Below are 23,317 nucleotides of genomic sequence, written 5' to 3' on the forward strand. Positions count from 1 at the left end.
AAGTATCTTTTAATTTCATCTACCCATGAATTTTTTGAAGTATTCTCATACTATACAATACAATGGACTATTCATTTTGAAAAAGAATAAGAATATATCCTAGATCATATGAAAAATAAATTCTTAAATGACCTAATGACTTAAAGAGGAGACTCTTTCGGTATGAGGTTGTAACCAAGACTAACCAGATCGTTTGATCATACCAAATGAAAACTTACGATAACATAAAAAAGTCCAGAGACAAATTAGACATTAGAAAAAAATTGAATATTTAAGAATGTAGGAAATGAAGGAAAATAAAGAATGTGACCAAAATACAAACATAAAATCTAATTCCAACTATATAGAAGACAATTACAGTCTACAAATTCCTGTTAGGTTATCAAAAATTCCAATAACATAAGAGAAAACTGTAATAATCTATAAATAGGTAATTCACAGAAAATACAAATACCTGATTATACTTCATCTTAATTTGATTTTAAAAGTTTTATCTGGTTTCACATTGCTACCAAATTGATTCGATGACTCATTGTTTTCTTTTAACATTGGCGTCTCTCCAGATTTCCCTAGTCTGTAGTGTACTCCCGTCATTGAAGACTTCCAAGAACAAGTGGGTCAGAGCCATCTGCTATTTCCTTCTCTTGTCTACTCAGATATTCATCACTTCCCTGGTCTTGAGTAGTACTCTCAACCCTACTTCTATCTTAGTCTTCTGTTCATGGCCATGGAGAAGGCCAAGTACACACAGTGAGACAAACATGAGCCTTGAAGCCCAACTAGGTTTGCTTTCTCTTCCACTCACTGACACTTACCAGCTATGTGGCATCAGGCATGATACTTTCTGAGCCTTGGTTTTTCTCCTCTGCAAGATGTAATAATTATATCTGCATTTTATTGTGAAAACAGACAAAGGTTTTTTTTATACAAAATGCTAAAATGGTGATTAGCACACTTAGGACCTGAAAGATGTTACTTTTCTCTCCTACTTCAGTTTATTATGTTTAGTTTTAGGAACTGGTTACTGCAAAAGATATTTGCTACAATCTCTTGATGTTCAAAACTCCTCCATTCACTGTTAAGAGTTCATTTTTCTAAAACACTGCTTTTATTATGTTATTCTCCTGAAAACCAATTTTCAATTATTCCTTACTGCCTTCAGGTAAAATGAAACTCCCTAGACTTTTTAGCAAGACATTCATTCCTTTTGAGGTACTGAGAAATTTAAAAACCTTGCTCTAGGTATCCCCCATCACAAATTTTATTATTTTGATTTGGAAAAATGGAGGATTGTCTAGAAACGTGTTTACCATTAGAAGGACTCAGGAAAAAACTTTAAGACATTGAATGTGGCAATGTTTCTTAGACATGTCACTCAATGGAAAACACACCTTAAAACCTCTGCACAACCAAGTAAACAGCCAAAAGAGTGAGAAAGCAATTTATGGAATAGAATTATATATCTAATATGGTGCTAATGTCCTGAATTTATGAAGAATTTCTACAACTCAACAACAAAAGGGCCCAAATTATCATTTTTAAAAATGGGCAAAGAACTTGAATGACAATTCTTTAAGAAAGATGTATAAATGGCCAACAAGTAAATGAGAAGATGATCAACACCAATAATCATAAGAGAAATACAAATAAAAATTATAACGATATAGAATGGCAGCACTCTGGCCTCAGAATCAGCCCTTAATGCATTCGGATCTGGCTATAAGCCCGTGAGAGTTTCTCAGGCATGGAAAGCCAAGACACTGTGGCCAAAAAAATGATCTAAATGAAAGATCTCTGTGCGTGAGATCCCAGCGGAAAGAATGGGCCATCAAAGAAGGAGGTACCTTTCTCTGAAGGGAGGAGAGAACTTCCACTTTGACTATGGTCTTGTCTAAGTAAGACTGGAGTCTGTGAACTCAAGAGGCTTCCATAGCCTTGGCAGCTCATGACAAGAGCCTCAGGTGATTACTGATGTCATAAACAAGAGTGTCAACTGTTACATCAACAATGGGAGTCACTGTGCACTTACTCCCCATGTAGGATCTCTGTCCTTAATGTGTTGTACTACGTGAATTAACGGTATAACGAGTACTCAAATAGTACTTTATACTCTGTGTATCTGTGTGGGTGCAAACTGTTGAAATCTTCACTTAGTATATACTAAGTTGATCTTCTGTATATAAAGATAATTGAAAATGAATCTTGATGAAGAATGGGATGGGAGAGGGAGTGGGAGATGGGATGGTTGTGGGTGGGAGGGAAGTTATGGGAGGAAAAGCCGCTATAATCCAAAAGCTGTACTTCAGAAATTTATATTTATTAAATAAAAGTTGGGAAAAAAAGATAAAATGAAAATCTGTGGAAAAATAGAATTATAAAAAAAATTATAGTGATGTATCATTTCATATTCATTAGGATAGCTATTATCAAAGGAAGTTATTTTAATAAGTGTTGGAGAAGACTTAGACAAACTGCAACTCTTATACACTTCTGCTGGGAACATAAAATGGTGCTGCCACTATAGAAAATACTAATGTTTCTCACAATATTAAAAGCAGAATATGGTTCAGCAATCCTACTTATGGGTATATATCAGAAAGAATTCAGAACAGGGTCTCTAAGAGGTATTTCCATACCCTTGTTCATCACAGTATTATTCATAACAGTCAAATTAGTGGCAGAAAGTGGAAAGTAACTGAAAAGAAGGAAATCCTATTTGTGAGAACATGGGTGAACCTCAAAGACATTTGCTATGTCAAATACCTCAGACACAGAAAGACAAATCCTATACGATCTCATACATGTGGAATCTAAAAAAAGGCAAACATGTAGAAACAGGAAGTAGAAATGTAGCTGCCAAGAATGAGAGGGTAGAAAAAAATCAATTTTGCAAGATGAAAAATTTCTAGAGATCCGTTGTACAAAATGCATATACAGTAACATTATTGAAATGTACACTTAAAAATAGTTGAGACTGAGGCTGGTGTTGTGGCACAGAGGGTTAAGTCACAACAATGCCAGCATCCGATGTGGTTGCTGCTTTGGGTCCTCGCTTTTCTACTTCCAATCCAGCTCCCTGCTAATGCTCCCGTGAAAGCAGTGAAAGATGGCCCAAGTCCTTGGGATCCTGCCCTCACTTGGGAGACCTGAACGAAGTTCCTGGCTTCTGGCATTGGACTGGCTCAGCCCCAGCCATTGCAGCCATTTGAGGAGTAAACCAGCTTATGGAAGATCTCTCTCTTTTCCTCTCTTCCTCTCTTCCTCTCTCTCTGTAACTCTGCCTTTATAATAAAGAAAAAAAATCTTGAAAACAAACAATGGTTGAGATAGTAAATTTAATGCCATGTGTTTTCTGACAATAAAAGAAGTATAGAGAGCACCAGAATCAATCATTGTATGTTCAACACTAGGTTCTTAAAATTTTATCATTTTGCATAATTTTAAAACACTTTTAGAAAGTATTAAAATAAAAACAAAAAATTTTGATTCATTATATACAATGTATTTTCCTTCACTACCCTAAACCACTAACCCCTGGGGATAAGGATATACCCAAGTAACTTCCACTTTGTTTTTCTGAAATCTTACTTTGTACTTGAAATGTCTTTAATACATCCACTTAAGTCTTAGCACTTTCAATGGCAAAATGGAGGGGCTGACAGCAAACATTAATCACAGACACAGTTATCATCAGTTACTAATGACTAGGCATATCTGCAACACAAAACAATTAAAACAAGATTTGGTTGTGATTCTAAGAAAATAGTTCAGGCATTTCCTTACTGTATCTAGTTGCTAATAACAATAAAAAATTCTCTTTACCTAGTACTTCTTTTTGAAATTCATGGCATCTGGCTTGCAAGCTTACTTCCTGTTGTTTAGATGTCTCAATCTGCTGAGACCTCAATATGGCTGCATCTGACAACAATTTCAGATTTTTCATTTCCTCTTCAAGGCATAACTTACTTCTCTGGGACACTGTCAAGCTTTTATTTAATCTGTCTATTTCTGTAAAGAAAATTCAAAGTTTATAAATAGGCAACATTGAATCATAAAACATTTCACCAAAAATTGGTTAGTTTCTTCTAGCAAAAGAACAACTGAAAACCAAGATGAGGTTTCTGAGATTATAATGACACCTAACCAAAAGATTAAATTTAAATTCAGTAGTGCTTCTGAAAAAGAAGAAAAATTGTTGTATTACTAAATGATGCATGAAATCTTGCACTAGTTTTTTATTAGCCAGTAATTTGTATTTGAATGATAATAAGGGGGCAGGCGCTGTGGCACAGGAGGTTAACGCCCTGGCCTGAAACGCCGGCATCCCATATGGGCAGTGGTTCGAGTCTCGGCTGCTTTACTTTCAATCCAGCTCTCTGCTATGGCCTGGGAATGCAGTAGAAGATAGCCCAGATCCTTGGGCCTCTGCACCCGCATGGGAGACCCAGAAGAAGCTTCTGGCTCCTGGCTTCAGATTGGCACAGCTCTGGCTGTTGCAGTCAACTGGGGAGTGAACCATCAGATGGAATACCTCCTCTCTGCCTCTCCTCTCTCTGTGTAACTCTGACTTATAAATAAAATAAATAAATCTTTAAAAAAAGAAAGATAGTATGTTCTGCTTTCTAAATACAAATGCACAGATAAGTGAATAACATAATATCTATGTAATGCTCTGGGTTTTAGTGAAATTACAGTGTTTTCCTGGCATGAAGATTCAAAGAGGAAAATTTAATTGTGCTAGCATGAGCTGGCTGGGTAGCATTTCTAAGAGAGTAACTACGACACATTCCATACAAATTACGAAAAAAGGCATTAGGTATATAAAGGACTTGAAAAGAGGTAGTCCCTTAAAATAATAAACTGATGGGCAGAAAGTATTATTTAATAATTATATTTTGATAATTCTAATATTCTTCTGCCCAAAACAAGACCAGAATTCATCTTTGCAATTATTTGTCTTTATTCTATCTACTTAGAATAAATTTAATAGAAATATGTCTTCACAGTTCTGAGTGGATTTAAATGTGCTAATTTTATACAATTTCATGAGAAGAGTATTATCCCTAAGAATAATAAGTATCAAGTTCCCCCTTCACTGCTGCCATAAACTACCATTAAAACATATAAATACACACAAATAATAATGATAAAATACTACAAAATTTGTACAACCACACTTAATTGAACTGATGAGGATGTGATCTACATGAATATCTGGCTAATTCTTTGGTCAGCCCATGCTGGGCTGTGTGATAGGTTCAGCATGGAACTCAATATTGGGCTGTGAATCTCCTGACATAAACCTTTTCTTTCCCAAGAAGCTCCTCCCAGGTATTTTAGTTGAGATCATCAAATGCTGATGAGTACACATGGGCAGAAAGTGTGTCTGGGAGAAAAAGTGTCATTTATTGGAGACCTGGGGTGTGTGCCCAAGGGTACCTTCTTCACTTTTTAGTTACACATAAAAATGGAACAGCTGGAGAAATAAATTGGCAAGGATCAAACAAATGAGATTCTGTTATAATACAATGATTCCTTTATGTGGGAAGTTTTTCCCATAAGAATAGCTATATTCTAAAAATCTTAGGACTATATATCCATTTGTGTTAGAGAAAACAAGTATATAAAGTTTTTTAAAAGGACAAAAAGAAACTAAGAGAGTTTTCCTTCATACCAAAAAAGTCTGGGTATTTTTGTAGCCATAAAGCCAGCTTATGTGGCTGAATCAACTGTACTGCAGTGTCACTGTCTGTTTAAATGAGCATGACACCACAGAGTATCACACACATGCTGTCACCAATTTATTATTTGCCAAAACGACACTGCTTAGGTTAACAGCCTCTGTCAGCATATACTACAGTCTCTAAAATAACTACTGATGTCAGTGTGACTTTATATCTCACATTATAAGAGCAAGAATCTGTGATACAAGTTTATTTGTAAAATATATTCTTACACATGGAAGACTACAGCAAGATTCCAAAAGTAACAGGAGGTATAATGTTCCTAACATAAAATTAGGAAAGAAAACTGAATGGAAGGAAATTAACTCATCCATGGTAGACTAAACACTCCTGTACCTACAGCAATCCTGGTGTCAAGGATTCAAGTTGCCTTCAGTATTATACAATGTCATACTTGTCTGTTATTTGTCCCAATTTGGGATTCAGAAATTATGATCTCCCCCATGTCGACCTATACTGGCCCCTGCACTCACTTCTCTGCCTCAGGATCATCCACGAAGAAAGTCCTCCTGTCCTCATACATTTTGCCTACCATGGTTCAAAGGCTACCTCTAGAAATCTGGACATGATCTTGATCTTGATCTTTCTGGAACTGAAACCAATTTACACTGTATTGCACTGATCAAATATGCACTCACGTGACCTGCTATTGTACTACAAGTTATTTTAGGCCATAGATAGTATCTTATTCACTTTATTTTTTATTTTAAAGATTTACTTATTTATTTGAAAGGCAGAGTTACAGAGCGGCAGAGGCAGAGAGCTAGATCTTCCATCCACTGGTCCACTCCCCAAATAGCAGCAACAACTGGAGCTGCATCAGTCTGAAGCCAGGAGCTTCTTCAGGGTCTCCCATGCAGGTGCAGGGACCCAAAGACTTGAGCCACCTTCCATTGCTTTCCCAGGCCATAACAGAGAGCGAGATTGGAAGTGGAGCAGCCAGGACTCAAACCGGCACCCATATGGGATGCCGGCACTGCAGGCAGTGGCTTTAACCACTACGCCAAATCGCTGTACCCTCTTATTCACTTTATCTACCCCAAATTTCTACCATGAGATACTAAAGTGAATGGTTGGAGCTAAATTAGTAAAGGCATTGCTGAGAAAAGCTTCTAAGTAGTCTCTTTATATATAATCTTAATTTTTTACATTCCACAAATTTTTTTTGGTTAACATATAATAAGTGCATGTATGTATGGGGCACAGCATATTTCAAGGCACTTTATATGACATATACTGATTAAATCAAAGTAGTTGGCATTCCCATCTCATTATTACTTCTTTATGTTTGGAGTCTTTGAAATCTCCTAGTTTTTTATAACATGTACCACATCACTGTACACTATTGTCAACTGTGTGTGCTGTGGGACAGTGGAACATAATCCTGCTATCTGTGTTTTGGAACCCATTATCCAACCTTCTCTATTTCCCCTACCTCTTTCCTTCTCAACCTCTAGAAATCACTACTATATTCAGGTCTTTTTCAAGTATCTACATATTAGTGACAACATGAAGCATTTTTCTTGTTCTTGGCTTATTTTATTTCATAATGATCCCTAGTTCCATTCATTTTGCTACAAATGACAGGATTTCATTCTTCTTTATGGCTGAATAATATCCTATTCGGCATATACAATGTATTTTCTTTACCCATTCATCCATCAACAGATACCTCAGTCTACTCCATATCTTGGCTATTGTGGATAGTGCTGCTGCAAACATGGAGTGCAATTATCTCTCTCATTTGCTGATTGATATCCTTTTGATATCAAACCAAAAGTGAAATAATGATTCTCAATTTTTGAGGAACTTCTATAATGACTATATTAATTTGCATTCCCTCCAATAGTGTATTAGAGTTTCCATTTTCTATATCTTCACCAGCATTTTTTTTCTTTTTAATAATAGCCTTTCTAACTAGGGTAAGATGATATCTCATTGCAGTTTCATTTTGAAATTCCCTGAGCATTTTAAATGTCTATGTTGCTCATTTGTATTTTTTCTGTTGAGAAATGTCTATTTAGATTATTTACCCATTTTAAGACTGGATTATTTGTCTTTTGTTGTTAACTTTGTTGAGTTCCTTATATATGGGTACTTCAGACCATTCTTGGAAAATAGAATTAAAACAATTTTGCTGCAAAAAATGTTGAAATCTGTGCATATGAGAGATCTTCAAAAAGTTTATGAAGAATGCATACTATGAAGAAACTATGTACAAATTTCAAATTTTGCTTTGCCTTTTTTTTTTGTTTTGTTTTGTTTTGGTTTTTTAATTTGAGAAGCAGACAGAGATAGACATACACACAGAGAGTTCACATCTGTTGGTTCACAATCCAAATGCCTGCACAGGCCAGGGGAATCGAAGCTGGAAGCCAGGAACTTAATCCAGTTCTCCCACATAAATGGCAGGAACCCAATTACTTGAGCCATCACTGTTGCCTCTCAGGGTCCACATTAGCAGGAAGCTGGAATCAGGAGCCAGAGCCAGGGATCAAATCCAGGCACTCCAATTTGGGACATAGACATCCTAACCAACATCTTAACCCCTAGATGCCCATATCTGCCTTATCTTTTATTTCCATTTTTCCACAAACTCTTTGAAGTACCCTAGTATGTTCTAGGAATGAATAGCTGATAAATATTTTTGCCCATTCTGCAAGTTGCTTCTTCACTCTGTCATTTCCTTTGCTGTACAGTCTTCGTAGTTTGATATAATCCCATTTGTCTAGTTGGCTTTTGTTGCCTGTGCTTTTGGGGTCTTGTTCATAAAATCATAGCCTACACCTTAAAGTTGTATTGAATTCCCTGCTTTCTTTTAGTTTTTTTTTTTTAATTAATTAATTTATTTTTTTTGACAGACAGAGTGGACAGTGAGAGAGAGAGACAGAGAGAAAGGTCTTCCTTTTTGCCGTTGGTTCACCCTCCAATGGCCGCTGTGGCTGGTGCATCTCGCTGATCCAAAGCCAGGAGCCAGGTGCTTCTCCTGGTCTCCCATGCGGGTGCAGGGCCCAAGGACTTGGGCCATCCTCCACTGCACTCCTGGGCCATAGCAGAGAGCTGGCCTGGAAGAGGGGCAACCGGGAGAGAATCCGGCGCCCCAACCGGGACTAGAACCCGGTGTGCCGGCGCCGCAAGGCAGAGGATTAGCCTGTTAAGCCATGGCGCCGGCCTCTTCTAGTAGTTTCATTATTCTAAGTCTTATATTTAAGTCCGTGATTAATTTTGAGTTGAACTGACTTTTGCACATGGTAAGAAATTGGGGGCCAGCACCGCGGCTCACTTGGCTAATCCTCCACAGCGGCGCTGGAACCCCAGGTTCTAGTCCCAGTTGGGGTGCCAGATTCTGTCCCAGTTGCTCCTCTTCCAGGCCAGCTCTCTGCTGTGGCCCAGGAAGGCAGTGGAGGATGGCCTAAGTCCTTGAGCCCTGCACCCTCATGGGAGACCAGGAGGAAGCACCTGGCTGCTGGCTTCATTGGCGCAGTGCACCGGCCAAAGCAGCTAGTTGTGGGGTGAACCAATGGAAGGAAAACCTTTCTCTCTCTCTGTCTGTCTCTCACTGTCTAACTGTCAAAAAAAAAAAAAAAAGAAATTGGGGAGTCGTCAGGTTTTAGTCTTCTGCATACGGATACCCAGTTTTCACAGCTGCATTTATTAAGGAGGCTATTCTTTCTTTGTTGAAAGTCAGTTGGCTGTGGACATGTGTTAATCTCTACCTTGATCTCTAACAGATCTCTATTCTGTTTCATTAGCTATGTATCTGTTTTTTTTGTCAGTTCTGTGCTATAGTTCTGTATACTACAGTTCTGTACTATAGCGCTGTCTCGAAATCAGGTATTATAACACCAACCGTTTTGGCTATTTGAGGTCTTCTGTGCTCCCACATAAATTTTAGGATGGTTTTGGCTAGTTCTATAAAGAATGTCATTGGTATTTTAATAGGAATTACAATGAATTTATAAATCGTTTTGGTTGGTGAAGGAAGAATCTGTTCCAGGTCTCTCTTCAGCTTGAAAATGCTGTCTTCTCTCTGTGTCTTTTTTTTTTTTTTTTTTTTTTTTTAGACAGGAAGAATGGACAGTGAGAGAGAGAGACAGAGAGAAAGGTCTTCCTTTGCCGTTGGTTCACCCTCCAATGGCAGCCGCGGTTGGCATACCGCACTGATCCGAAGGCAGGAGTCAGGTGCTTCTCCTGGTCTCCCATGGGGTGCAGGACCCAAGCACTTGGGCCATCCTCCACTGCACTCCTGGGCCATAGCAGAGAGCTGGCCTGGAAGAGGGGCAACCGGGACAGAATCTGGCGCCCTGACTGGGACTAGAACCTGGGGTGCCGGCGCTGCAGGCAGAGAATTAGCCTATTGAGCCACGGCACCAGCCATTTCTCAGTGTCTTTATGGTCCTCTCTCTTTGGCAGGAGGTATAACAATTTCTTCTTCTTGGGGTCAGCACTGTAGCACAGATTAAGCCATTGCTTGTGATGCTGGCATTCCATATAGGATACTGGTTTCAGTCCCGAGTGCTCTACTTCTGATCCAGTTCCCAGCTAATGCACCTGGGAAAGCAGCAGAATGTGACTCAAGTGCTTGGGCTCTTTCACCCACACAGAAGACCTGGATTGAGTTCCAGGATCCTGGCTTCAGCCCGGACCAGCCCCAGCTGTTGTGGCCATGTGGGGATCGAATCAGCGGATGAAGGATCATCTCTCTCTCTCTCTCTCTCTGTCATTCTACCCTTCAAATAAATATTTTTTAAAAGACTTATTTTTATTTATTTGAAAGAGTGACAGAGAGAGGTAGAGACAGAGATAGAGAGGTCTTCCATCCACTGGTTCACTCCCCAAATGGCTATAATGATCGGAGCTGAGCTGATCCAAAGTCAGGAAACAGGAGTTTTTCTTCCAGATCTCCTAGGGGTGCAGGAGTCCAAGGACTTGAGCCATCTTCTACTGCTTTCCCAGGCCATAGCAGAGAGCTGGATCAAGGAGGAGCAGCAGGGACTAGAACCCGCACCCATATGGGATATTGGCACTTCAGGCTGGGGGTTTAACCCACTGTGCCACAGTCCCAGCCCCATAAATAATCTTTTAAAAAATTCCTCCTTGGGACTGGCACTGTGGCTCAGCAGGTAAAGCTGTCGCTTGCAGCTCCACTTCTGATCCAGCTCTATGCTATGGCCTGGGAAAGCAGTGAAACAAGGCTCAACTCTTGGGCCCCTGAACCTATGGGAGACCTGGAAGAAGCTCCAGGCTCTTGACTTCACATTGGCTCAGCTCTGGTCATTGTAGCAATTTGGGGAGTGAACCAGCTAGTGAAAGACCTCTCTCCCTCCTTCTCTGCCTCTGCCTCTCTGTAACTCTGCCTTTCAAATAATTAAAGAAATCTTTCGGAAAACAAAACAAAACAAAAAAACTTCCTTTTTATGCACTAGTGAGGTTGGATTGAGGCCCATCCTAATGACCTCATTTAATTTAATTACCTGCATAAAGATGGCAAATAAGCACATGAAAAAACATTCAATATCATTAGCTATCAAGGAAATACAAAATAAAACCACAATGAGATACTTCTACACATCTATTTGAATGTTTAAAATTAAAAAAGAAAAAAAAACAACACACCAAGTGTTGACAAGGATTAGAAAAACTAGATCACTCCTCATTGTGCTGGTAGGAATGTAAAATAACACAAAATGGCACACGTTGTGGCATAGCAGGTTAATCCACCACCTGCAGTGGCAGCATCCCATATGAGTGTTCCAGTTCCCTGCTAATGTGCCTGGGAAAGTAGTGAAGGATCAAGCGCTTGGGCCCCTGCACACACGTGGGAAACACGGATAAGGCTCCTTGCTCCTGGCTTTGGCCTGACCTAGCCCAGGCCGTTGCAGCCATTTGGGGAGCAAACCAGTGGATGGAAGACTCACTGTCTGTCTGTCTCTCTCTCTCTCTCTCCCCCCATCTCTCTCTATTTGCAATGCTTATAAATAAATTTTTTAAAAAAATTTAAAAAGACACATCAAGTTTAGAAAATAATTTTATGAATTTCTCTAAAATTGAAAATGCACTTACAATATGTCTTAGCAATTGCAATTTCTGGCCTATTTTGAGCTATTTTTTTAAAGATTTATTTATTTATTTGAAAGTCAGAGTTACACAGAGACAGGAGAGGCAGAGAGAGAGAGAGAGAGAAAGAGAAGTCTTCCATCCGATGGTTCACTCCCCAGATGGTCACAATGGCCAGAACTGTGCCGATCTGAAGCCAGGAGCCAGGAGCTTCTTTTAGGTCTCCCACGTGGGTGCAGGGGCCCAATGAGTTGGGCCATCTTCTACTACTTTCCCAGGCCATGGCAGAGAGCTGGACGGGAAGTGGAGCAGCCGGGCCGGGTCTCAAACCGGTGCCCATATGGAATGCCGGCGCTTTAGGCCAGCGCGTTAACCCGCTGCGCCACAGCGCCGGCCCCTTGAAGCTATTTTTTGTGTAAGGTGTAAAGTCAAGGTTCTTTTTGCCTAAGGATATCCAATTGCTCCAGTATCATTTGTTGAAATGATACCCTTTCTTCATTGAATCACTCGTGAACTCTTTTCAAAAATCAGTTGATCATATTTTTGTGGGTATGATTATAGATATTTTTAAAGAAACCATTGGTGAAAAATATTAATTTTGTTCCTTTAGGAAAAATCTACAAGCCCATTAAAATGAATACTTAGAAAACATACGTGAGAATTTAACACAAAAAAGGGAAGATGGCCTTTAAAATAAAAAAGCATAAAATAGTGACAGCTAAGATATCTTGATTCTTTACTACACTAGGCATATTGTATGTGTGTGTGTGTGTGTGTGTATTTTCTCATTTTACAGATGAAGACACTGAGACATCTAGTTATTTATAAGTAGCAGAACTCGGATGTGAACTTCAGCTCTCTGGCTCTTCAGCCCCGCTCTTAGGATACCTATATATCTTTTAAGAATTAAGAATTGAGGCCGGCGCCGCGGCTCACTAGGCTAATCCTCCGCCTTGTGGCGCTGGCACACCGGGTTCTAGTCCCGGTCGGGGCACCGATCCTGTCCCGGTTGCCCCTCTTCCAGGCCAGCTCTCTGCTGTGGCCAGGGAGTGCAGTGGAGGATGGTCCAAGTCCTTGGGCCCTGCACCCCATGGGAGACCAGGAGAAGCACCTGGCTCCTGCCATTGGATCAGCGCGGTGCGCCGGCTGCAGCGCGCCTACCGCCGCGGCCATTGGAGGGTGAACCAACGGCAAAAAGGAAGACCTTTCTCTCTGTCTCTCTCTCACTGTCCACTCTGCCTGTCAAAAAAAAAAAAAAAAAGAATTAAGAATTGAAGGAGCCATTATTGTGTTACACTGGGTAAAGCCATTACTTGTGACACCAGCATTCTATAGCAGTGTTGGTTCGAGTCCCAGCTGTTCTGCTTCTGACCCAGCATTTTGTCACTGTGTCTGAGAAGGCAGTGGAAGATGGCCCAAGTACTTGAGCTCCTACAACCCATTTGAGAGACCAGGATGAAGTTTCCTGGCTTTAGCCTGGCTCAGATCCAGATGTTGTGGCCATTTGGGGAGTGAACCAAGATCTCTCTCTGTCTCTGTCTCTCCCTCTCTGTCATTCTGCCTTTCAAACAAATAAATAAATATTTTCTAAAAACATAGAGATCAGACAGTAATTTCTTTAAAAAATAATTAATAATTAAAATCCATAAGACAGAGGCCAACACAGACTGGCAGAGACATGTTGGCTTGTATGGTCTTTCTCCAGTCTGAAGGCAGGCTTATAAAAAGCAAAGCTACCAAGAAGCTCATATCCTCCTGCAGATTCTTCCTAATTTTTACCTACAGTTCTAACACTAATGATTTTGAATATACTTTGCTTATTAAATTTAAGTAGAAGATGAATCAAATAAGATAACACACTAGGAACAGGAAACATTAATAAGAATGATTTTGCAAAGTATTCTTCAGATATAAATCACACTGTCCTTATCATTTCTTTAAAAATGAATATATTATAATTTCAATATTTTTAAAGTTCAGAAAAATTCAATTTATTTTTTACCTGTACTAGCAGTATCCAAAATAAATACGTATAACATAAGCCACATATGTAATTTTAAATTTCTAGTAGCTATGCTATGAAATGTAAAAAGAAACATGTAAATTTCATTTCTATAGTATATTTTATTTAACTCCACATACATAAAATGTTCTCAGTTGAACACAAGGCCATATTTCAAGTGCTATTCAGGTATAGCTGGCAGATATAGTGGACAGTGTAGACCTATAACCTTAAATTCTAGGTTGTGCTTTCATATGTAAGTATGATAGTTTCTCAAGCTTCACCACAATTAAACTTTGAAAATATTACATCTATTCAAAACTTTCTGTACTTAAATCCTTTAAAAGATTTTATTTATTTATTTGACAGTAGAGTTACAGACAGTGAGACAGAGAGACAGAGAAAAGGGTCTTTTCTTCCATCTGCTGGTTCACTCTCCAAGTGGCAACTATGGCCAGAGCTGCAACAATCCAAAGCCAGGAGCCAGGAGCTTCTTCTAGGCTTCCCACGTGGGTGCAGGGGCCCAAGGACTTGGGCCATCTTCTCCTGTTTTCCCAGGCCCAGCAGAGAACTGGATGGGAAGAGGAGCAACCAGGACTTGAACCAGTCGCCCATATGGGATGCCGGCACCATAGGTGGAGGATTAACCTACTGAGCCACAGCACCAGCCCCTCTTTACTTAAATTTAGGTTATAACTTATTACCTAAAATTTCATGTTTTGAACTTTTATATATGCATTTACTAGAGCTGTTGCTAAATTTAAAGTGTTTTCTAACTGATCAAAGAAACTAAAAAGACAAGCATCAGTACCATTCAAGTTTTTACACACACTTGTTTATGTTTGTACACATCCATGTCCTAGGACTAGTGCTGATAGCACTCAGTAAGGAAAAAAAGATTCTTATAATAATAAAGCTTCAGTTTCATATTCTCCATCTATTGTGTTTACTAAGTTCTTGCCTGGGAAATGAATATCCTGTCTCTGTGTATGTATTTCTACCTCTGTACTGTAATCACCACCTGGAACTTCTAAAAAAGCTTCCAACTTCTTAAGAAGTGATTTACTCCAATGGTAAATGTGAAAGTCTAGGACTGAAAACTAATTCTTTTCTCTCATGTTAGGTAAAATGTAAATGTAACATTATTTGCAAATAAAAAGCAAAATGGGTACATATATCCACTCTGGAATTCCTTTTAGGACTTAACTATGTAAAGAAAAAAATGAGACAAGATCATAAAAATATATGTATAAATATGTTCACTGAAGCCCTAAGTAAAATAGCAAAAAAACTATGATCAATCTAAATGTTTATGAATATAAACAACTACTTAAATAAAATACATTTGTATAATGAAATACTATGTCAACATAGTTAGTTGGCATGACTATATTTCAATGTATATATCTATGCACAGTAAAAGAAAAAAAAAAAAAAAAGCTTAGAAAGTTCTATACCAAAATGTTAGCAGTGGATATCTCTGTGTAATAAGATGGCAGACAATGTCAACTTCTTTTTTAGTCTTTTTTCTATAGTTTCTACATTTTGCTTGAAGGCTTTTGAATTTGATGAAAAAATAGAGAATTAAGTTGTTATATTTGCTCCCTTAGAAGTTGAATAAAACACTTTCAAACTAGTATTAAAGATTCAAATAAGAATTATTCTACTCATAAAAACCCACAAAAAAAATTTTGTTCTTATCCTTCAGGCAAGTGTAGCTCATAGATGAAGTCTCTCTTCTGTCCCCATATTACAGAAGTAACATGTGAGCATTACAAAAAAACTTTAGAAAATATTCAGAGGTTTAAAAAATATAATAATGATCAGTAATATAATGAAATTTGAGAATACTTTCATTTCAGTTGCACATAGTTCACTGAGTAGCTCCTATGTCACGGGCACAATTTTCTCAAAACACTAGAAACAAAGCATTCAGCAAAGCAATCAGAATCTGTCCTCAAGGAACTCTGGGCCTAGCACGAGGAAACTGGCAGTAAACAACAAGTTACGAAGCAGTTAATATTTCTGATGGTACTACTCAATTAAATACTACTCAAATTAAATAAAAAATTAGAAGAACTATAAGGGAAAATGACTTTAGAGTGACCAGCAAAGATCTTTTTGAGGAGCTAATATTGAACTTAGATCTAAATTAGAAGAAAAGGCACTTATAGTTTCTGGGTGACCCTTTGCCAGTTTCTCCTTCATGAACCTGAAGTGTTTCCCTCTGCCTACATATCATACCTATTCATTCTTTTAAATGCATATTTTGATAAGCAGATGTTCTTAATTTTGATGACGATTACTTCATCGATTTTTGTACTTTTATAGTTCCTACTTCTATATAGTATCCAAAACCCTTCTTTTACCATCAAGTCATGAAGGTATTTTATTTTTCTTCTACTGGTTTTATAGTTTTATCTTTCATATCAAGCTCTATGATCTGTCTTCAATTACTTTTTATATGTGGTGTGAGGTAGTGTTGAGGTATGTTTGTCCATTTGGGTATGCAGTTGTTGCAGCACAATTTGTTGAAAGACTTTCTTTTTTCATACTGAATTGTTTTAATGTTCTTATCTAAAGTCAAATGATCACATAAGCAGGGGCCATTTCACCAGGCTATTTTGTATTTTGTTCCATATGCCTGTACTACACTGATTTAGACTATTAGATACTTTTTAATTTATATATTAACCTTTCAGTGACATCTCTTTGTGCTTATTTTTTAATGGTTTAACCTAGGAATTAAAATATACCCTCTTTTAGTCTAAATAGTATGAAAACTTTACCAGATTACATTAAATACAAAAAGAGCAAAACAATTTACCCTTCCCTCCATCCTCCTGCTTTCACTGTCATATGTAACACTTAACAACTTTATAAACTCTGTATTATATAATTCTTGTTTTCTAGGAGCATGCAGATTTTAGAGAAATTCAAAGGAAAAGGGAGTCATATTTATTATTTATATCCCATTTTATTCTTTCCTGAGGACTCTGTTGGACTCTGTTCATTGTTCCCAGGTATATTTTCCCCCCTCTCTTCAAAGTGAATAATTTCTATAGATAGATCTTAAAGTTCATTGACTCTTATTCTACAAATACAGTGCTATAAAATTCTATTCAGTGAATTTTTATTTCATAGTTTGTATTTTTCTTCTAAATTTAATTATCTTAGTTGCCTTTATTTTTGAAACTAGAATTAGGCAATACTTCATTTATTTATTTATTTGAGAGGCAGAGTTACAGACAGAGGAAGAGAGAGAGAGAGAGAGAGAGAGACAAAGGACAGAAAGAGAGATGGAGAGAGAAAGTCTTCCATTCACTCATTCACTCCCCAATTGCCATGGCTGGGCCTATCTGAAGCCAAGAACCAGGAGCATCTTCCAGGTCTCTCACGTGAGTGCAGGAGCCCAAGCACTTGGGCCATCTTCCATTGCTTTCCCAGGCCATAGCAGAGAGCTGGATCGGAAGAGGAGCAGGCAGAACTAGAACCAGTGTCCATATGGGACGCTGGCATCACAGGCAGAAGCTTAACCTACTATGCCACAGCGCCAGCCTGAATACTACATCTATAAAGTAAAATGGGTGTTTCTCAATTCTTGAATTTATAATTTTTCATTTTCTCACTGAGATTTTCTATCTTTTTATTCAATACTAGCATATTTTTCTTCATGTTCTTGAACATAGTTATAACAGTTGGTTTAATATTCTGGTTTGCTAAATGTATCATTTGATCCACTTGGGTTTGGTCTGTATTGACTGTCTACTCTTTAGTATGGGAAGTATTTTTCTGTTTCTTCCAAGGTCAATTTATTTTGAATTGCATCTTGAACACTATAGATATTATGCTATGGAGACTTTGGATTTTGTTATGTTCCTTCTAAGAGTACTTACTTTTTATATTGTTTTGTACTAACAAGTAGATAATTTAGTTGAACTCAAACTGGGGTCTCCACTGGGGTAGGTGACATCTAAAATATCAATTATTTTAGTCTTACATGGGCTACTTATTCTTCCTGTGCACATGTATTTCCAGGATATAACATAGATTTGGAAAAAGTATCTACATACGAAATTTGCGTTCTCCCTCTCAGCTGCCTCTTTTCTGGGGTATGCCCTCACTTCTCAGAGGTTGGAACCACCTTGATCTCTATTCTCCACGCATTAGGCCATAAAGACCATAGATTCCTATGAGATTTTTAGTTTTCCTGCATGGAACAAAACATGCCCTTCCCTTTCTCTAATAGAAAAAAAAGAAGAGAGGAGAGGAGAGGAGAGAAGAGAAACCCATCTAGGGCCATGCTATTCTTTCAATTTTTTTTATTTTAATAGGCTAATTTTAAGAAAATTTATTTATTGATTTGAAAGACAGATATAAGGAGACAGAGGGAAAGAGAGGGAGAGAGAAGGTTAATTGCTGAGCAGTTTTACATGCAAAGCAAAATTGATTGGAAAGAACAGAGAGCACTCACATACCCTCTGTGTTTCTACAGAGTGGTTGCTTTGTTACAATTGATGAGTCAACACTGCACATTATTGTCACCCCAAATTCATGGTGAACACTAGGGTTCACTCTTGGTGAGTTTTAGCAACTATATAATGACATATATTCATCATTATAATATCATAAGAATAGTTTTAGTACTTTGAAAAATCCACTGCACTCCACCTATTCATCCTTTCCTGCCCCAAACTCTTGGGAACTACTGCTACTTTTTATTTGCTTCATAGTTTTGCCTTTTCCAGAATGTCACATGGTTGTAATAGTACTGTGGGTAGCCTTTTCAGATTGACGTCTTTCACTTATTGTCTTTTTCAATTTCTTATATTATTTCATTATATGCTTGGTTAACACCCAACATTTTTAGTAGTTATTTTGTTCAGAAATCTGTGGAAAGGCCTATCTAGTGTGTGCTACTCAGCCATTAGGAGAAGAAAGCTTTTTAAAATAAAAATTGGTATAGTTAATAAGAAAAATCAGATTTCTGGCTATAGCTCAAGATAAATTCACCACAGCTTTATCTTTGATCTACCTTTAGTCACTGGATTTCAGCGACAAAACAGATTTCAATTGTCATGCAATCTACCAAACAATAGCAGGCTTAAATGTCAATTTCAATTCTCATCACATCACATAAAATTAAATATCAGTATTTCATGCCTTATGATGTATCATTTACAGAAAAAAATTATGTTCTAAATATAATTAACAAACCTGTCAATGCTGTTTCACTTATAGATTTAATTTGTAGAAAAACTTCTCCTTTCAGCAAAGTCCAGTTTTGAAAATTGTCATATACTTCCGTTTTAATACTGGTTAGCTCTCTTTTAGTAAAGGTAAGTAAAGAAAGAGTCTTATTCCAGAAATAGTTGTATTCCAATGATCTCTGACTGTAAGGTAATAAAAAATTGGAATTTTAAAAAATAGTAAACATAATCACAAATACTTCTTCAAAAGTGGTTTTAGAGTGATGATACAGTCTAATGTCTCAACAGAGACAATTCTGAAAGTAAAAGGAAGTGCTACTCAAATGATGCTGAAACAACAGATAGAAAGAGGAACAACTTCAGGTAGACTCAGGGATATGGTCATTCCAGCTCATTTCCACTTGGCCATTTCTTTTTCTTTTTCTTTTTAAAATATTTTATTTATTTATTTGACAGGTAGAGTTACAGACAGTGAGAGAGACAGAGAAAAAGGTCTTCCTTCCGTTGGTTCACTTTCCAAATGGCCGATACGGCCGGTGCTGCACTGATCCAAAGCCGGGAGCCAGGTGTTTCTTCCTGGTCTCCCAAGTGGGTGCAGGGGCCCAAGCACTTGGGCCATTCTCCACTGCCCTCCCAGGCCATAGCAGAGAGCTAGACTGGAAGAGGAGCAGCTGGGACTAGAACACATGCCCATATGGGATGCTGGTGCCGCAGGCAGAGGATTAACCTAGTGCGCCACGGTGCCGGCCCCTTGGCCATTTCTTTAACTACAAAGAAAAGACTAGCTAACCATCTTTGTATAGACTTATTCTAGTAATCTTGCTTTCTATTGAATTTATAACAATACTTAGCGAACAAAATTTAGAGTTTTTAAAAAGAGAATCTTCAATTTTTTGATACCATTCTTCCCATCTACCCCAGTTTCATAGATGGTGTCGTTAGGTAGGAAGTCAGAAATTGAGCCTATGTGTGTATGAGAAAGGCCTGAAGACCAGCACCCACTGTGGAAGCTCCAGAAGCCCAGCATCTTCAAGGTCCTGCCCGGATCCTGATGACCTTCCAGGGGGTCCTGCCCCTTCTACCTGGTCTGATAAACATCCTTCCTCTAAGGCGGGGCGATGCCAGCCAGGCTTCCCCTGTCTGATAACTTTTGGGGAAAAACTCAGAAAGCAATTTTTTGTATTTACATCCAACAAGTCCTTTTGTTCGGGAGGAGAAGAAGGAGAGGGGGAGGGAAGGCAAGACCCATCCCCTTAAAAACCCCAGCCTAAATGTGCACTATGCACTCTCTCTCAGGTCCTGTCTGGAGGTGCCCATCCATTCTTAGAGACGTCCCTACCCTAATAAACCTTGCTATGTTGCTTTCCCCTGCTGTCTCACGCCTGAATTCTTTCTTGTGCAAAGACAAGGACCCTTTGCTTCTCTGGTAACAGCAGCAGTTTTTGTAAAGTTAGCAGGAAACAAATATTTCTCTAATGTATTTGAATAATTGGCTCCTCTTCACTGGATTATCAAATTATCTAAGAATTTTTCATTGAAAATTTATCTATTTATGGATTCGGTTGATATAACTTGAAACAATTTGGCCCAGATTAGGCCCAGCTACTGCAGGCATTTGGGAAGTAAACCAGCAAATGGGAGCTCTCTCTTTGTCTCTGTCCCCCTGCCTTTCCAATAAATATATTTTAAAGCTTTTCCAGAGGCTGCTGCTATGGCGAAGTGGGTAAAGCTGCTGCCTGTAGTGCCAGCATTTCATATGGACATGGGTTCAAATCCTGGCTGCTCTACTTCCCATCCAGCTCTCTGCTATGACTTGGGGAGGCAATAAAAGATGGCCCAAGTGCTTGGACCCTGCACCCATGTGGGAAACCCAGAAGCAGCTCCTGGCTCCTGGCTCCTGGCTTCAGCTCCAGTCATTGCAGCCATCTGGGGGAGTGAACCAGTGGACGGAAGACCTCTCTCTCTGCCTCTGCCTCTCTCTGTAACTCTGCCTTTCATATAAAATAAATAAATCTTTTCAAAAATATTTTTCCAAATGGCAATTATAATAGCGTATTCCCAAGTCAATGCTCCCTTACTCAAGTTTCTCAAATGTCTGTAACTACCCCAATGACGCACCATCAGAAGTGGGACATAAGGGGAAACTGGCTTGAAAAGATGACTTTTAACCAGTTCCAGCCAGACCATGTTAGTTTCACCCAGAACCTTCCCAGAACCTTGGAGGAAGGAAGTCTTGAGTGAGAGATTGAAACACAGTGATTCACAATGAAACAGCCTGTATTGGTGACCTTAACTTCTTCTGTGAGGTAGAAGCAAGACAAGACACAGCTGCTAAGAGACAAGAATACAGAGGAGTCTAAGCCTAACACTTGAGGATTCCTTACTGAGGGCAGACTGCTCCACAACCTACAAGTAGATATACAAATGCAAATACTAGAGCGACTTCCTGAAGTTACTTTCCATTTTCAAAAGACACTATTATGAAAGCAACTATGCTAAACCAACTGAGACACATCACACTTGTTCCTCACCATTCCCTTGCAAAAGACAGGCTGGAAATAATGCTGGGGGGTTGGGGGGTGGGGAGCATACTTTGCTGGAGGCTGGGTGATTAAACCCCACTGTCATTAAATAAAAGAGAGAAGAATTTAAAAAGAGCAATGTGACCCCAAAACAGAGTTCACTGATTTGTTGAAACTTCCTTCTGAGATCCAAAAATAAAACTCCTGATTCTTTCCTTTACCTTTCTAGCAGCGGAGATTATAAACTCATTTTCTTTATTCACAGCAATCACAAAGTTTTACACTTTAACAGATATTTTTAAATGAATCACTAAGATGGTTTAAAATCAGCTTTCAATGATGCAACAAAAGTCACTGAACCCTACAACCTTTTACCAGTATGCCTTTTCCTATGCAGTGATTTACCAGTGAGAATATAAACAAAACCAGTAATTATTTATATTCATCTATCACAAATTTTAACTTGTGCTAAATAGTTACTTCCAAAATTATTGTTAGAAAGTATTACTTTTCTCTATTTTTTAAAAGATTTATTTATTTATTTAAAAGTCAGAGTTACACAGAGAGAAAAGGAGAGAGAGAGAGAGAGAGAGAGAGAGAGAGAGAAGTCTTCCATCTGCAGATTCACTCCCCAATTGGCTGCAACGGCCAGAGCTGCGCCAATCCGAAGACTGGAGACAGGAGCTTCCTCTGGGTCTCCCATGTGGGTGCAGGGGCCCAATGACTTGGGCCATCTTCTACTGCTTTCCCAGGCCATGGCAGAGAGCTGGATTGCAAGTGGAGCAGCCGGGACTCGATTGGGCGCCCATACGGGACGCTGGCACTGGAGGTGGCAGCTTTACCTGCTACACCACAGCGCCAGCCCCAAAAAGTATTATTTTTCTATATATAGAGATCTGATTCCAGGCTCCTAATATATGACCTTTTAACTAAAAATGAACAAAAACCACAGATCTATTGAAAATATGTGAACAAAATAAGAGGTTAAAGAGTACAACTCAAAATGATAATATAATTAGGGTACAGAATAAAAATAACATTTAAATCTATATTAGTGTCTTTAAAGTTTTTAAATACTGAAAGCGACATGCAAAAATGTGAATGAGGATCAAGTATATCAATCCCATAATAATCTGAAGCAGCAGTAATTACTTAATGTATTCCCAGTCTAACTATAACATCTAGTAATCCTACCATCCATGGTGGCATTGGCAAATAAGAAAGATATGACTTCTTTGGAAGACTTGGGCCAAGGTTGCTGTAGGAACCGAGAATGAACACTCATGGTTCTAAATGAAATAGGGGAGTTGGAGCCACCTGGGTGCTGTTTATCCTTCTGGTTTAATATCAGATTTCTAAGAAAAGGCCAAAAGGATTTCTGATGGCAAAAATGGTCATCTATTTTGTGAGTATATGTCATTCTTCAACAGCTATTCACTGAGCATCAATTATATATAAGGCATTTAAGAAAGGTTGATGCCCAGTAGGTTATTACAATAATGCATAAAAATTATTGGGTCAGAGAATTTCTTAACAGAACATTTCTGGTAATGATTAGATTAAAAATAAAAAGCACTGTTCAAAATGCTTACCCAGCATGTATTTTTAGTCATTTTGAATCTATGTTATTTGCATGTTCATTTAACTTATTTCCCTTTTCTAAGACTTAAGTTACTCAGTTCAAAAAGTAGTTATTCTTCCTCATAGACATTCTCAATATATTCTCTATCATTAAAAAAAAATGTAATTCTTAGACAACACATTAAGGACAGATCTCACATG

The 23,317-nt window shown here is 38.4% G+C and overlaps 1 protein-coding gene across 1 annotated transcript in view; it reads right to left on the minus strand.

Annotated features, from left to right (window-relative positions):
• LEKR1 (leucine, glutamate and lysine rich 1) overlaps positions 1-23,317 on the minus strand; it is a 215,314-nt gene that overhangs the window by 121,611 nt on the left and 70,386 nt on the right. The window contains exons 5-6 of the mRNA XM_062178384.1: positions 19,021-19,196; positions 3,823-4,008 (exon numbers count right to left, since the gene is read on the minus strand). Of these exons, the coding sequence (XP_062034368.1) occupies positions 3,823-4,008; positions 19,021-19,196 (362 nt within the window). The remainder of the gene's footprint in view (positions 1-3,822; positions 4,009-19,020; positions 19,197-23,317) is intronic.

Source organism: Lepus europaeus, chromosome 2 (assembly GCF_033115175.1).
Source record: "Lepus europaeus isolate LE1 chromosome 2, mLepTim1.pri, whole genome shotgun sequence".
NCBI lineage: Eukaryota > Metazoa > Chordata > Mammalia > Lagomorpha > Leporidae > Lepus > Lepus europaeus.